At 42.1% G+C, this 16,776-nt stretch overlaps 1 protein-coding gene across 3 annotated transcripts in view; it reads left to right on the top strand.

Annotated features, from left to right (window-relative positions):
• Wdhd1 (WD repeat and HMG-box DNA binding protein 1) overlaps nucleotides 1-16,181 on the top strand; it is a 54,913-nt gene extending 38,732 nt beyond the window's left edge. For 2 of the 3 annotated variants that reach the window (XM_021181465.2, XM_021181464.3), the window contains exons 15-25: nucleotides 855-1,011; nucleotides 5,183-5,297; nucleotides 5,899-6,030; nucleotides 8,543-8,760; nucleotides 8,858-8,970; nucleotides 9,327-9,380; nucleotides 10,901-10,944; nucleotides 11,269-11,439; nucleotides 11,610-11,737; nucleotides 12,784-12,922; nucleotides 15,347-16,181. In XM_021181465.2, coding sequence (XP_021037124.1) covers nucleotides 855-1,011; nucleotides 5,183-5,297; nucleotides 5,899-6,030; nucleotides 8,543-8,760; nucleotides 8,858-8,970; nucleotides 9,327-9,380; nucleotides 10,901-10,944; nucleotides 11,269-11,439; nucleotides 11,610-11,737; nucleotides 12,784-12,922; nucleotides 15,347-15,547 — 1,472 coding nt within the window. In that variant the 3' untranslated portion in view covers nucleotides 15,548-16,181. Of the gene's footprint in view, nucleotides 1-854; nucleotides 1,012-5,182; nucleotides 5,298-5,898; nucleotides 6,031-8,542; nucleotides 8,761-8,857; nucleotides 8,971-9,326; nucleotides 9,381-10,900; nucleotides 10,945-11,268; nucleotides 11,440-11,609; nucleotides 11,738-12,783; nucleotides 12,923-15,346 lie in introns of those variants that run through there. The other variant, XM_021181466.3, reaches the window with a different exon arrangement.
• The last annotated feature ends 595 nt before the right edge of the window (nucleotides 16,182-16,776 follow it).

Consider the following 16,776-nt stretch of genomic DNA (forward strand, 5'->3'; position numbering starts at 1 on the left):
TATAGAATGCTGAATTTGAAAGACAGTATTGAAAAAAAGAATATAAAAAGAATCTCAGTTATTGGTTTACATTGACTACATAAATGTTTAAGTCATGCCGGGTGTAGTGGCGCACACCTTTAATCATAGCGCTTGGTAGACAGAGGCAGGCAGATTTCTGAGTTTGAGGCCAGCCTGGTCTACAAAGTGAGTTCCAGGACAGCCAGGGCTATACAGAGAAACCCTGTCTCGAAAAACCAAAAAAAAAAAAAAAAAAAAATTTTTTTTGTTTAAGTCATAATATTTTGGCTATATTGGATTAAATGCTAAAATTTCTTGTTAAAAAGTACTACAATGAGATTAAAAGTTACATTTGTGTATATATGTTTAAACTTTTTAAAAAAGTTAAATAGGCTTTAAAAAAATTGCTGTTATATTCCAGCAGAGGGCATAACTTTCACTGAAAACTGAAACTAGTGTGTGGTGTGTGTGTGTGTGTGTATGTGTGTGGTGTGTGTGTGTGTGTGTATGTGTGTGGTGTGTGTGTGTGTGTGTGTGTGTGTTGTGTGTGTGTGTGTTGTGTGTGTTGTGTGTGTGTGTGTATGTGTGTGTTGTGTGTGTGTGTGTGTGTGTTGTGTGTGTGGTGTGTGTGTGTGGTGTGTGTGTGTGTGTGTTTCCTTTTAGTAAATTTAAGTCAGATTCAGAGTTTTTTCTTCATTTGGGTCTCTGTGGAAATGAATTTTACAGAAAGCCACTCTGAATTATCTTCCCCAACTTTAGCTTTTGATTTGATTAAAGTGGCTCCTTGGTACGTAGTTTTGGAAGGTTTATTTAATGGTGCCGTGTCAGTTGCCTTTGTTGTTGTCGGTGTTTAGGTACGCCCTGTTACGTGGATTCCGAAGGCTGTGTTCGAATGCTAAACAGAGGGCTCGGGAATACATGGACTCCTGTGTGCAACATAAGAGAGCACTGCAAAGGAAAATCTGACCACTACTGGGTGGTTGGCATCCATGAGAATCCCCAGCAGCTAAGGTGGGCCATCACTGAGTGTAGAAAGTTGATTAACTTAGGGTTAGAGCTTGAGATAAGACCTTGTACCAGTGTGCCTGGCTGCAACTTCCTTTTTGTATGAGACTCTAGACCTATATTTATTTGCTTTTCATTTTCTGCCAACTGGTGAGGGGAAAATTCAAGTGGGGTCTATCTGTATTATTGGGCTGTGGAAAGGCATACATTGCATGCCTATAAAGCAAATGAATCTTGAAACATTACACTAGTAAGAAATCAAAGGACGACATATTGTATGATTCCACTTATGAAAGTATCCAGAATGGGCGTCTCTAGAGACCGAGTAAGGCAACGGAGATTCCTGTATTCTAGGCATCTCTGGGTAGATTATAAGGCTAGAGCAGGAATGTTGGGGCGGTGGTAGTTGGCATTATGGGGATTTGAAGAGAGAAAATACAGTCTTTTTTAGACAATGCCAAATTGAATTTAGTAGAAAGCCATAAAGGCTTTGATGCTTATTTCCATGTTTGCCTTTATAGGATCTGCAGAATTCCATGGTTAAAATATTTGGTATTATAGACTATATTAGTTGGCTGGGGATATAGTAGTGCTTGCTTAACATGCAGGCGGTCGCCGGGCGTGGTGGCGCACGCCTTTAATCCCAGCACTTGGGAGGCAGAGGCAGGCGGATCTCTGAGTTCGAGGCCAGACTGGTCTAGAGTGAGTTCCAGGACAGCTGGGCTACACAGAGAAACCCTGTCTCGAAAAACCAAAAAACAAAAACAAAAACAAAAACAAAAACAAAAAAAAACATGCAGGCGGTCCTGAATTCCTTCTACAGTTCAGGGAATTTATTTTTTAAAGAAAAGCCTTTTGCGAGTGGTGGCACAGCACTCAGGGGGCAGAAGTTGGCATGTCTCTGTGTCTGAGGTCACTGTAGTCTAAAGCAAGCTTGGGTCACCAGGAGTATGTGATGAGACCCTGGGTTAGGTTTGGTTTGGTTTTGTTCGTTTTTGAGACTAAATTAGTTAACTTGTTAATCGGTGTTAGGCTGCATAGCTGTCTTTAGAAATGTCTTTTATTTCTAATTGTGGAAGTCGAGTTATTTAATAGTTTGAACTAGAGAATTCCTGTTACATCAATGGTAGGTTATAGTTTGATCCTATGAACCTTCTCCAGTGCTTACTCAAGATGACTCTCTTGGTTATTAAATGTTTTATCTTATTATTTGAGACTGTAATATGTAAACCAGGATGCCCTCAAACTCAGAGATCCACCTGTTTTGCCCTCCAAGTACTAGTGGTAAAGTCGTGCAGTTCACAACTCTGGCTCTAGGTCCGGGGATCCAATGCAGGTTTCTAGCCACCTTGGGCACCTTACAAACTTGTACAGATCCACATTCAGGCGTATTCAAAGTTAAAAATAGCTTTTTTTAATTTAAAAATTATTTTGAGTTTCTTTAAATTGAGCCTTCTGTAGCCCAATCTGGGCTAAACTCGCCTTAAGGAATAGCCGTGAACTCCTGATTTCCCTTCCCTGACTGCTAGAATTGAAGGTTTGTGCTACCACATGTGTAGAGTAGTCTTATTACAGTACACATTTGAAACACTGAGATGCTAAGAAGTCTGCTTAAGGGTCTGTGGAAATGGCTCAGCGATTGAGAGCACTTGTTGTTTTTGCAGAGAGCCTGGATTTGAGTCCAGTACTCACTCACATACATAGCGGCTCACAGCCTCCAGTTCCAGGAGACTCTCTTCTAAACTTCAGGGGTTTGAGGCATGGATGTGGTACACATGATACTTACATATGCAAAATGAATGAATCTCAAAAACAAACAAAGCCGGGTAGTGATGGTGCACACATCTTTGTCTCTTGAGTCCAAGGCTGGCCTGGTCTACAGAGTAAGTTCCAGTACAGTCAGGGCTATACAGAGAAACTCTGTCTCAAAAAACTAAGGAAGGGGGGTGGGGGGGTGTTACTAAAAGTCTGCTTATGAAAATGTAGTTTTACTACGTGTGGTGGAATTGGAGAATTGGGACTACAAGGCCAGCCTGGTCTATCCATTGTGACTATGGTTCAAAAACAGAAAGGGAAGGTGAAAATACAATTGTATTTAGTTTTGTGCATTGAGATAGGGTGTTTTCATGCTTTTCTTAGTATTATCTTAGTTTTATTCTAAATAAATAAAGTTGTTTTTATTTTAGAGGTTGGAAACTGCTACTTAGTCATTGCTTCTTCCCCTTCCTTCTTTTGAGAGCTTAAGGATTTGAGCCTGGCTGGCGTCAGATTCATGATCTTATGCCTCAGCCTCCCAAGTGTGGAGACAGTGTGCCACCTCCCAAGAGCTGTGCACCCCATGCCTGTCTGTGTTGTACTGTTAACTTACACACACGTAGAGAGGATTGTTCTCCTCTGAGTCGCTAGCGATAACGGAAGACCAGGGAAGAAAGCCTACAACTTGCTTCAGTAGTCCACTGTTGTGTTTAATGAAACTTCATCTGTCCTTGCTCGGGAAAGTTCATTAGAATTTCTCAGGGCTTCTGTTTGCTCTTGGTGTTTGTGGTGAAGATAGAGTGGGCTGCGTTGCTCTGAAAGGTGGTGAGGTGTCAGGTCCACAGCTCAGTGTCTGAGTCAGACTGCTTGCTGTGTAGCCAGGTCCTGCTGTTTATGCTTAGACTTTGTGCCTTCTCCTCAACTTCAGGACAGAAGGTTCCCATCTCAGAAGTGCTGGGAAGGCGAAATGACTTTGTAAATTGTGTGTGTGTGATTTGGTTTTTTTTTTTTTTTTTTTTTTTTGAGACAGGGTTTCTCTGCATAGCCCTGGCTGTCCTGGAACTCACTCTGTAGACCAGGCTGGCCTCGAACTCAGAAACCCGCCTGCCTCTGCCTCCCAAGTGCTGGGATTCAAGGCGTTTTTTGGTTTGTTTCGGTTTGTTTTGAGACAGGTTCTCACTATGTGACCCTGTCTGTCTGGAACTCTATTTGTAGACCAGAGTGACAGTAGGGAGTCTGGCCCATTCAGGGCAGAAAGTAATTTTTTTTTAAATTTTAATTTAATCTAATTACAAGTAAACAAATTTTGTGATCAGTTTGAAAGACAGTTGAAGTAACTTTGCCTCCTTAGTAATGCGGTTCACCCTTTCACATTTTCTACTCCAAACAGTTTAAACATTCATAGACAGACCCTACTAAATTAGCAGCCAAAATGTGTCATTGCTCCCCCCAACTCCCAATTACTCCACAAGGAAAAGCCTGTAAAGCTAAGAAAATAAGAAATATTAGTGTCCTTCTTTGATGTAAAATGACTTGGAAAGTGACTTTTAATAAAATCCTCATCATATCTTTTTAAATTTTTGATGAAATCAGTAAAGTATTAGAGCTGGGAAAGGTTAAACCAAAGACTGGTTACTTTATAGGCAGAATGCTCAGACAGGCACTACTGTTCTTGTTTGTCGGTGGCTCATATGTGTGTTCTTTCCCTCTCCGTGAATGCACATGTTCTGCCTTGTTCATTCACCAAGTCGCATTCCAGTACCTGTGAGTAAGTGTAGCGGTTACCACAGCAGATTTTTCACATTTGAAATATTCATGCTCCTACCTCATGCTCTGTGCCATAGTCCCTATAAAACTATGAAAGAGAAGAAAGAAAATAAGATCATATGTTCCAAAAAATTAGAACTTTAAAACCATATTTGCGGTGTTTTGGTGGTGGTGAGGTTTTAGTTAGTTAGTTGTTAGTTAGTTAGTTAGTTTGTTTGTTTGTTTGTTTGTTTGTTTGTTTGTTTTTTCAAGACAGGGTTTCTCTGTCCTGTAACTCACTCTGTACACCAGACTGACTTCAAACTCATAGAGATCCGCCTGCCTCTGCCTCCTGACTGCTGGGATTAAAGGCGTGCCACCACAGCTGGCTCACATTTGTGTTTTTATTGTATTATCACACAATAAAGGAAAGATTCACATCTCCATGACAAAGGGGCATATATCATGTGAACAGCATTAGTGGGTGTGGCTTCTTTTTAATGACTGGTGAGCATTTAATATTACCAGGATTGTTTTTTATAAACATGTTCAAACCCAAAAGCCTATTAAAATAGTATTAGTGTTCATAGTTTCTAACTTGTGAAAAGGTTTTATTGTAGCATTTTTTGTGATATTGTAAAGTCTTCAGTGTGGGACTTTTTTTATTAACTGACAGGTGCATCCCTTGTAAAGGTTCTCGGTTTCCTCCCACCCTTCCACGACCTGCTGTAGCTATATTATCTTTTAAGCTTCCTTACTGTCAGACTTCAACAGAGAAAGGCCAAATGGAGGTACGTGGATGCCTTAATACTTCAAATTTGAAACTAAATTCCTATTACACAGAAGATTTTAGATCATCATAATATCAGTGTTGGATATTACTATGCTGTGATTAAATAAATAATGCAGTAGGCCTTTTGATCACAAGGCCACCTCATGTGGTTGCTGTCACAGCTTTCAGGGCTTTCTCCCGAGGAAATGGCTTTGACTGGGAGGCCGTCACCAGGGGCAGAGCTTCCCTGGTAGGGTCAGTAAGCCCTCTACACTGACGGTAAACTCGTCCTCTTCTAGCCCTGTTGTTTTAAAGGCATTTGAAACCATGCAGTTAGTTATGATAGGAAGTAAGCCATCTACAGAATTGGCTTACAAAGTCCTCTGAGGACGAGTCATATAGGAAATAAAAATGCTATACACATACACAGAAACACCTTTTTAAAAAGGCTAGAACGTAAAGCCAAGCGATTTTAGCACATTGAGATTCAAACTGTAAAGTAAGACTGTATAGGAAGGAGGGTTTCAGAAAATATTTAAAGCTGGTATCTTAAGGTACACCTCCCCCTTGCCCAGTATGAGGGAGCTGTTCAGTTTTATGTACTTCTGTCCATTTTCCAGGAACAGTTTTGGCACTCGGTTCTGTTTCACAACTACCTTGATTACTTGGCTAGAAATGGTCACGAGTATGAGGAGAGCATTAAAAACCAGGCAGTCAAAGAGCAGCAGGAACTCTTAATGAAAATGCTTGCGGTGAGTAAAATTAAAAGTTTAATTATTTTCTTAGGTTGAGAAAAATTTTTCCTTTGAAACAGGTTTACTGTATGTAGCCCTGGCTGTCCTGGAACTTGCTCTGTAAACCAGGCTGGCCTCGAACTCAAAGAGATCTGCCTACCTCTGCGTCCCGTGTGAGTAAAGGATTGTGGCTCCATTCCCAGCCCTAGGTAGAATTTCTTAAATATATGTAAATGAAGACTAAATTCTACCTTGTAGGTTACATAAATTGTAATTTTCCTTTAAAATTTTTATCTCACCTTTGATGTTACAGTTAAAATATTTGAACTGTTTCCCTATAGCTAAGGCTGTAGGTGGGCGAGTAAGCTTTTCCAGTGTTGGGCCTGTTCACTGGGCGTCAGCTGATGCTGCAGGGGGCTGGCACGTGTGAGAGCCATTGTTGGGACGATCGCTCATCTCTGAGTGCACAGAGTTCAGGTGTGGGCTGTTGGAGGTCTCCAGGCTTGGACAGTTTGAGACCGTCCTTAGGCTTTCGGATCTCCCAGCCTTTTGTCATCACCAGTGACTGGGTTTCCTGCCCTGGATTCTTCACTACATTTCTTTTTGAAGCAGAGTCTCTTAAGGTTCGTTGTCCTCCTTTCAAGCTTTATTTATTGGAAGGAGTGTAATCCCATGTTCTCTACTCTGGATGATACTGGTGACCTTTGAGGGAAGTGACCTTAATTCATTCTAGCCACTGCAAGACGGCACTGCCCTCTGAGTCAGAGTTCGCCTTGCTTAGAAGTGCTTCTTCTGAATCATGCCAACAGTCTTGAGGAGGCTCTGGTGAAGATACAGGGCTTCTTACTCATAGGGCAGGTGTATACATTACAAAAAGCTCCTGCACCGGGAGTCATAAGACCCCTAGTGCCCCTCAGAGAGCAAGAACTTATTTTAAGCTCAAATTGTCATGTGCTGGATTGTCAATTCAATCCAAAGAGAAAAGTGAGTATTTTCTAAGATGCATTAATTGAAGGTTCCTCCCACCTCCTCCTGGTTTTTTTAAAGATTTATACTTTATGAGTATTTGTCTGCATGTGTGTCCATGCACCGTGTGTGTGTGCCTGATGATCACGGAGGCCAGGAGAGGGTATGAGGTATCCTAGAAGTGGAGTTCTGGGCAGTGAGGAGCCACTATGTGGGCATTGGGAATAGAACCTGGGCTCTCTCCAAGAGCAGCAAATGTTCTTTGAAAGAACTGGAACTGGCACAGGACACCCTAAGACCGAGTTCTCAGCCCAAAGGAGATTTGCTTCATGAGGGGCAAAGGGCAAGGAATAGGAGACAAAGACAGGACACAGAACATGAAGGGGGAAAGGAGAAGGAACAAGGGTGAGGGAGAAGGTGTATGTTGCCCTGGAAGGACTGCCTCTGGATAGAAATGAGATGTGACCCTTGCGCAAATGGCAGTTTATAAAGGAAAAAGGAGAAACCCCCCCGTTAGGGTGATTTGGGTTGTTTTGGTTGGGCATGTAAATTAGGTGACAAAAAGGGCTCCTGATTGCTGGGATTCAATACTTTGATAGCTAGACCTTGGTTATTGGCCTCAGGAGAAGGAAGTAGTCAAGTAAGGGAATAGACCTTGGTGGCCAGCTTTAGGGATAGAATCTATGATTTAGCAAGGAAGAGGGAAATGGGAAGGGCAAGGCCTGCTGGGCCATATTTGCTGTGCTGGTGCCTACTAGAGCCCTTCATTTTTTCGTTTGTTTGTTTTTCGAGACACGGTTTCTCTGTGTAGCCCTGGCTGTTCTGGAACTCACTCTGTAGACCAGGCTGGCCTCGAACTCAGAAATCTGCCTGCCTCTGCCTCCCGAGTGCTGGGATTAAAGCACCACTGCCCTGCTGAGCCCTTCATTCTTAACCACTGAGTCAACCCTCCTGTCCCAGAACACCCTTCATTTTATATTATAGACATAAAAAGTGCAATGTTAATTTAGAATTTGTATAGCTATTTCTGATAGTTGAAGATCACAGACAATATACATGAAATTTTAAACATGTCTACTTTTCCTGTCCAAATTTGCTTAGTAGCATTTGTTGTTTAGTTCTGAGCAAATAGTAACTGCTTTTTGTTTTAATTCACTTTTTAAAATTCCCTGCCCTATTGTGATGAGTGTCAACTGGAAAAACAGGAGAATTACATTTGAGTTTTGAGCAGTTGTCTTCTCAGGCACTTTACATCTGAAGTATGTCACATCTCATTGAATCTAAGCTACTATTTGTAAATGCACTGTTCTTTTATTCATTTAAGCCACTAAGGAATACTGTTGAGCAAGCCAACAGGCTATTAATTATAAGATACTTTTCAAAACAAAGGTACTTTCATTTTATAGATGTACAATGTGCATTTTAGAAGCATTAGATAGTGCACCCAGACGACTTCCATTTCTCTAGTCCTATCAGTCTTTCCTTTCCTTTTCTTTCCTCCTCTTTTCTTTTCTTTCCTTAAGTTTGACTTAACATGGTTTGATTTTGATTCTCCCCTAATTAGCTGTCTTGTAAACTGGAACGAGAATTCCGCTGTGTGGAACTTGCTGATCTAATGACTCAAAATGCCGTGCATTTAGCCATTAAATATGCTTCTCGCTCTCGGAAATTAATATTGGCTCAGAAACTTAGTGAACTTGCTGCAGAAAAGGCAGCTGAGTTGGCAGAAACCCAGTCGGAAGAAGAGAAAGAAGAGGATTTCAGAGAAAAACTGAATGCTGGGTAAAAGAACATCAGCTACTTGAGTTTCCCTTACTGTCTTGAATATGAAGTTGGTCTTTGCATTTGATTCTTACGGTGTAATACTATGGTCCATCAGTTACAGTCACACCACTACAGAATGGAGTCGGCCACGGGTCAGAAGTCAAGTTGAAGATGCTGAGGACAGAGAGGACACTGTTTCTGAAGAAAAACCAGAGTCACATAACCATGGTGAGACATGTTTTCAAAACAGTGAAAGATAAGGAGGCTCAGCAGATGGTGGTGCCTGCCGTGCAGTGCTGGGCTTCACCTACAGAACACACCGAAAGGTAGAGAGCTGACTCTTGCCTACAGAGTTGTCTTCTGACCACTATATGCACAAGTGCCAACCCCCAACAGCAGTAATTTAAATTACATAAATAAATAAGTAAATAAAAGCTATCATTAGTGTTGCCTTTTCCACTTTGGTCACCTAAGAGAAATTGAAATTCCGTTTCCTGTTCAAGGTATCTGTGCTGTTTAGATGTTGAATATCAAGGATGACTTCATTGTCCTCACTTATGTTGTTTTATTTATTTTAATTATAGGACAGAACTTATTCCAAAGTGCAAATTCCTCTGATACACCAGCTCTTAAATCAGGTAAGAAATATATGTAAGCCTGTAGCTTATAGCAGTGGCTGTAATGCAGTCAGAAGATAGGTGCCTGCTGGCGTTCTCATGGAATGCTGACAGCAGAGACTAGAAGATGAATCAGCCCGCAAAGGAGTGGTGGATGGCAGCAGGATCAGAGCAAACAGTATTTGTGGTATAAAGAGAGCGGTTCTGTAGGGTCTTGGAAGGATATACACAATTTTCCAGACTGTGTTGAGAATCGCAGTCTTCATTCTAAGATCCCTGGGAGGCTGCTGTAGGTTCTAAGCAGGACCGTCACCATCACACGTGATAGGGAGGGGGAACGGACATAAGACCACCAAAGCAGTCCAAGTTTGACTCGGGCTAGAGTAGTGACAATAGAAAGAAAAGGTAGAGTTGGTGTTTCTAAGGTGGAAGATGGTTCAGAATGAAGAACAGCATAGCATCAGAAACACTATAGGAGGAGACAGGTCCATAGGGGAAGCTGATAAATTACCATTAGCTAAGTGGGTTACGTAGTTAGGCATTGTTTCAGAACCTCATGAGATAAATGCTAAACCATTGGCATCAGTAGAACAGTGTATCCATGGGCACTGGTAAGCACGCATTATTGTTTGTAAAGGAAGAAGAAAATGGAGCCCTAGTTGAGGGGATTTCCAGCATCTAAGCAAGTACAAGAGAGAGGAAGCTCTGAGAGAGGTCACTGAGCCACAGACAAAGGGCTAAGTCTGGGCTGCAGTGTCTACAAAGTCAAGGGAGGAGAAAATATTGAAGAGACCACTATATAGAAAGCCACTGAGAGGTCTCAAATAAAGGGGCAGAAAGTAGCTGTCCTGTTTGGTTACACAGAAGTGGGTTGGGGACTTGCTGTTGTGTTAGAGCAGCACAGGGTTAAACCTCACACCATAGTGTGGAGAAATGTGTGGGAAGGAGGAAATAATAGTAATGTTAGTGGGTTTTGGAAAGTTGGGTAGGGTTGTAAGGAAAGATGGTAGTTGGAAGTGCAAAGAGCCTGCTTTGTTTTTGTTTTTAACTTGAGAAACAGGTGAATGAAGAAGGGTAACTGTCAGACGATGGGGAGAGAGGCATTAGTAGGTGTTTCCTTGACAAGGTGGACATTTCTAACCTCAGCACCACTGTTGCATGGTCCGGGGAGAAGGGGTCTACACACTGGTATTTTTCACAGCAGCAAGTTGGGACAGTTCACATTTAATATTATTCCAGCTTGGAAGGAGGAAAGATACGTCTGTATTTGTTTTAAAGTTACATGGGGCTGGGCATGGAAGGACGTGCCTTGAATACTGGCACGAGAGAGGCAGAAGCAGAGAAACCTCTGTAAGGCCAGCCTGGTTTACATAGCAGTTCCAGGCCAGTCCCAGGTACATAGTGAGATCCTGTCTCCAAAAGTACCTTTGTTTTCATATAAAACAGGTTAAAATATTCTATTTAGTATTGTGAAAGTCAGAAGTTGTCTTGATTTAAAAAAAAAAAAGACTGAACACTATTGAGCTTTCTTTTTGCAATAGGTGCAGTTTTCTCTAGCAGCCAAGGATGGGTAAACCCCTTCAAGGTAACCAGTGATATTTTTGTTTGAATATTACCCATACAAAGGTGTTTCCAGATGACCTCCTTAGATTCTGGGGGATTAAAGACGGGTCCCTGTGAAGACATCTGAAGCCATTCCCATTTGATCTCAGGGCCTGTGCCCTACTTAGTTCTAAATACCCAGTGCTGAGGACTTGAGACGGGGACTTCTCCCCGTCTGTCCTTGGGATGTGGTGTTTGAGAGAACTTGTTTCAGTCTGTTTGGGTTGTACTCCATGATGAATTCATTTCCAAAAGGGACACCACAGTGGCGTTGTTTTCTTCACATTTGACATTCTCTTCTCTTTAGGTAGTAGTCAGTTCCAAAGAGCCAGCGGTATCAGCGAATTCAACTCGCTCAGCTAACATTTTAGACACCATGAACAAATCATCCAGGAAGTCCACTTCTCTTAATCGAATGGAAAACCATGAAAAATCTCCAGTTATAAAGCCTCTCACTCCCAAGCCAAGGTCTAAGCAGGTAGTGCTTTGCTGACCTCGTGCCTTGCGTCCTGGGAGAGATGAAGGCTGGCTTATCACTGGTTATGCAGCAAAGGAGTGCACTCCTCTTGCTTTAGCCCAGACCACCCCCCCCCTTTTACATTATTTGCATTTTTGCCCCCAGACTCACACGTCTGTTTGTTTTCATAGGCATCTGCAGCATCCTATTTCCAGAAAAAAACTCCACAGGCTGATAAGACTGAGGAAGTAAAAGAAAACCCTAAAAGCTCGTCCTCTGACACTCCAGCCGTGTGCCTTCAAAACTCGGAAAACCAAAGGCGAGTATGTAGGGGAGCTTTGTGTTTGAGATGCAGCGTCCCAGCTGCCTGCTGACACGCCTTTAATCCCAGCACTCAGGTGGCAGAGGCAGCTGCTGGCTGGCTCTCTTTGAGTTTAAGGCCAGTCTGGTCTACAAAGTGAGTACCAAGACAGCCGGAGCTCCATAGTGAGAGCCTGTTCAAAATTAATTAAAAATAAATTTTTAATTGTGCATACCTGTGTCATTCATTCAGGCTAATATTTAGGATTTATTCAGCTTCTAAATGGTAGGAGGCAGGTGATCTAAACAGGGATTCTGGTGTCAGACTGCTTAGCTGTTCAGTCTCATCCTATTCTTACCCTGTGTACCTAAACTAGGCTATTTCATCTCTCTGAATCCCGGGTGCCTCATTTATCAATTGAGACACCGATTATTTCCAAATCATAGGGTTTTGCTATAAGGTAATATATATATTTGCTAAAAGGTTTTATATATGATATATATGTATATCATTTAGAATGCATGGAAGCAAGTGCTCAGAAACTTGATGATTTTCATTAAGCCTTCTAATGACCTAAACACAGTTTGTGCAGAAGGTAGAATAGAATAGAATCAATTTTACAAGTGCTTTCCCAAATAATGATGCAGGAAGAACCCGGGTCAGCCATGAGTGGGGTGAGGTGGTGAGAAGGGTGGAAGAGAAGTCAGCCAGCTTTCACACAGCTGCTTGCTAAATGGCGAGAGCCTGTGAATGACAGCCAGAGGAATTTCATTAGGCCAGAGGGGCTCAGAGAGGTTGGAGGTCTTGAACCTATAACACACAAGAGCTGAAGATGCAGGGTCCGTGCTTTTATGCTGGTCGGTGTAGGGTGAGTGACCCTCCCTCGGCTCACTGAGCCTGCAGTCTCCAGGCTGTTGAAAGTATGGACACTGTTAGCTAGTACAGTTGTGTCTCCCTTACTTTGTATGAGTAGTGAAAAGCTGGCGGTTAGCTACTAATTTGAAATGTCATGTGACACTTTAAATAATATATTCAGTATACATTTTTTCACGTTATTACTTTAGGCCAAAGACTGGGTTCCAGATGTGGCTGGAAGAAAATAGAAGTCAAATTTTGTCCGACAACCCTGACATTTCAGATGAAACAGACATAATAAAAGAGGGGATGATTCGATTTAGAGTATTGTCCGCTGAAGAAAGGAAGGTAAGATTGCTATGCTGAGATGAGATCTTGCTGGGCTTCCCAGGTTTAAAAAGTTCTTATAGAAATGTCTTTTTCTTTGGGAAATTGAATACATCAAAAAAGTCTTGGAAAGAGCCGGGCATGGTGGCGCACGGCAGAGGCAGGAGGATTTCTGAGTTCGAAGTTAGCCTGGTCTACGGAGTGAGTTCCAGGACAGCCAAGGCTACATAGAGAAACCCTGTCTCAACAAACAAACAAATAAAAAAGTCTTGGTGAAGAGGAAATTAGATGGGGATGAGTTTGACAAAGTAGACTTGTGGTTGTTACTGCGTACCTACGGAAGGTTTTAGAAGCCAGCAGTGTGCTAACTGTGTGTCCTTAGGGAACTGCCACCTGCCCCCACATAAAAGATGCTTTAGTTATGAACTGAAAGCAAAAAGAAAAATTAATAAGGGGAAAGGAATTTAACTTATACTTTAAACTAGTACTATCAAGTCCATGAAAGTAGAAAAAAATTAATGCTATCTACTTACATGAAAATAATGTTTGGTTGGAAAACTTTGGTGGCGTGGTGGCGCACACCTTTAATCCCAGCACTAGGGAGACAGAGGCAGGCGGATTTCTGAGTTCAAGGCCAGCCTGGTCTACAGAGTGAGTTCCAGGACAGCCAGGGCTACACAGAGAAACCCTGTCTTGAAAAACCAAAAAAACATTGCATACACTAGCAAGATTTTGCGGAAAGGACCCAAATATAGCTGTCTCTTGTGAGACTATGCCGGGGCCTAGCAAACACAGGAGTGGATGCTCACAGTCAGCTATTGGATGTATCACAGGGCTCCCAATGGAGAAGCTAGAGAAAGTACCCAAGGAGCTAAAGGGATCTGCAACCCTATAGTTGGAACAACATGATGAACTAACCAGTACCCCGGAGCTCTTGTCTCTAGCTGCATATGTATCGAAAGATGGCCTAGTCGGCCATCACTGGAAAGAGAGGCCCATTGGACTTGCAAACTTTATATGCCCCAATATAGGGGAATGCCAGGGCCAAAAGAATGGGAATGGGTGGGTAGGGAAGTGGGGGGTGGTATGGGGGACTCTTGGGATAGCATTGGAAATGTAATTGAGGAAAATATGTAATAAAAAATATTAAAAATTAAAAAAAAAAAGAAAAACCAAAAAAAAAAAAAGAAGAAAAAAAAGGAAAACTTTGGTGCTTTGGTCCAGCCTTTCATACAAAAATTAGGATGGGTAGCTGGCTAACCTCTGTCATGTTTGGGGAGAAAGGGAAAGGAATGTGGGCAGTGTGCCAGTTAAACCTCAGACTTCATCTCCTCACTGTACGAGTGTACGCACCTCAAAGTATAGTCACTGGCTTTGATGGATTGGGTTTTAGGAGGAACGGGTATTGCGTGATCCAGAGGCTAGAAACTAGGCTAACCACTTCTAGCCTCCTTTAGAGTCTTTTTTAGCATTTCTGTGTTTCTGTATATATTTACATGAATGAATTTATTATAAAAGAGGAAGAGACTTAACAAAACTTGTTAGTGTGTGTGTGTGTTTTAATTTGGGGGAGTTGTATTTCTGTGTATAGAATGTAGGGCTTTGTGAATGCTAGGCAAGTACTCTTCCACTGCGTTCTTATCCCATGATTATAGCTTTGGGATTGTTGTGTTTTGTGATGAGGCCTTGCTCTGTAGCCCTGATTGGCTTAGAACTCACTATGTAAAGAAGGCTGGCCTTAAACATTGGGCAATCCTCCTGCCCCCCCCCCATGAGGTTACAGTGTTGAGCCTAGTTGTTGATTGTGTTTTGTTTTAATTTAAAAAAACAAAAAACAAAAAACTGGCCATGCATGTGTATTTGGCTACATGTATATATGTGCACCATGTGTGTCCTTGGTGCCCAAGGAAAATACACCCTCCTTCTTTGGCTCACCCCTCAGCCCCCAAGTATATATGATTGTTGTTTTGAGGCAGAATCTAATTAAGTAGCTGACGGTCCTTGAACTCTTTACAGTCCTGTCTCAGCCTCCCAAGTGTCAGAAATGACGAGTGTCCCTCATCCTACTCTCATGGACATTGCCTTAGTGAGTCTGATTTGCAGCCTGGTGATTATAGAGATGCTGAGCCTTTCCAGGAACCCATGGACCATTTGTGTGGATATTGAGAATATCTTTCAAATTCATTTTGTATTTTTAACCTGATTGGGGATTTGCTATTGAGTTTTCAAAGTTGCTTAAATATTATGGATATCTGTCTCTTCTTCAGATGGTTACTATGCAACTATTTCCAAGGAATATGACATTTAAATTTGTTAACCATTAGAACCTTTAATAATAAAGTTAAAATTTCAAATGCTAATTACTGAAAGTAAGTAGACCATTTTCATTCTTTCCTTCTTCATGCATAAAAATCTCTTTACCTCTCACCCCACTGTTTTTCAAAGGCATGGACTAACAAAGCCAAGGGAGAAACTGCCAGCGATGGAGCTGAAGCAAAGAAGCGAAAACGTGTGGTCAGTGAGATCTGTGAGACAGAGAACCAGGAAGAAACAGTGAAGGAGAATCTGGATCTTTCTAAAAAGCAAAAGGCGTTAAATCTTTCTACTAACCAGAAATTGTCAGCTTTTGCATTTAAGCAGGAATAAAGGAAGGAGTGTCTGTCAGGAAGGAGTGAGAGTTGGCTCCAGCTTCTCTTGGATTCTGGACTCCTTTTAACCGTTAGGGAGTATATTCTTATAATCCTGTGTGTTTAGACACAGCTTTGTTTTCATAAGGCAGTGTAGGGGCTGGGTGTGCAGCTCAGTGGTGGAGGGCTTGCCTAGCATGCGAAGGCCCTGGCTCCCTTACTGCCACAAAATAAAACAACACACAACAAAGTAGTGATTTTCCTGTGTCAGGAACACCACGTGTAAGAGCTGTCTGTGGGGATTCCTCTGCTGTCCATGAACAGAAATGTCATGATGGCAGTGACTACCAGGGACACCATTCTGACCCCGTGGAAGCCATTATCTGTAAAAGTCACTAAAAGCCTCAGTCTTAAGACTTGTACACATTACAGTACCTCCTAGGGCTTTCCTGCCTTTGTTTAGGTTTTGCAGTAGAAGCGCCATGGTCATCGGCTTCCCAAGTGAGAGGTCATAGATTGCTCTCTTGTCAACTTGACCTCAGGCCCATGGCTTTTAATATGGGCCCCAACGTGTAAATAATGTTGTAAATGAGATAGGTTATTTTCTGTTTGGGGGCGTTTTTCGTGTATTACCTTTTGTATATCTGTATAGACGGGGTCTTCTGAATAAATAAAACTTTCTCATTTGCATATTTGTCTTGCTATGGTTTTAACACCATATTTCCATGCTCTTCACATCACTTGTGAGGTGGAGAAAGGCTGCAGGCCTTACTTTGAGATTGTGGCTGTGTGGACATCCATGCTGATAGGTGCTGCCCTTCTTATCAGCAGCAGCAGTGTTGCTGAGTGAGCCTTGGAAGGCTTGATAAGACAGTAGTCAGAGGACAGGGGAGTGTCTGCTCTTTTACAAAGCCACAGTTTGTTTTGTGCATTTTGCCTGTTTGTGTGTGTGTGTGTGTGTGTGTGTGTGTGTGTTATGATGTAGGTGCATAGTGGTGAGGTGACTCACAACCCGGGTAGTTTATAGGTTGAAAGGAACCAAATAAGTTGGAAGTTTACATGTACAGGAGCCGAGTGATAGTTCTTGTTCCACAGTGATTAAGGTTGAAAAGATACACTTAGGCTTTTTAAAATCAGAGCTGGTATTGAGAGATGGTACAGCACAGTCGTTGGAGTACAGACCGTAAAGTCAGACTGCCAAACTTGAAGACCCACTAACTACTTTTCAGATGGATAACAGTGAACATG

The sequence above is a fragment of the Mus caroli genome, unplaced genomic scaffold, assembly GCF_978045245.1.
Source record: "Mus caroli unplaced genomic scaffold, Mus_caroli_1 scaffold_12, whole genome shotgun sequence".
Lineage (NCBI taxonomy): Eukaryota > Metazoa > Chordata > Mammalia > Rodentia > Muridae > Mus > Mus caroli.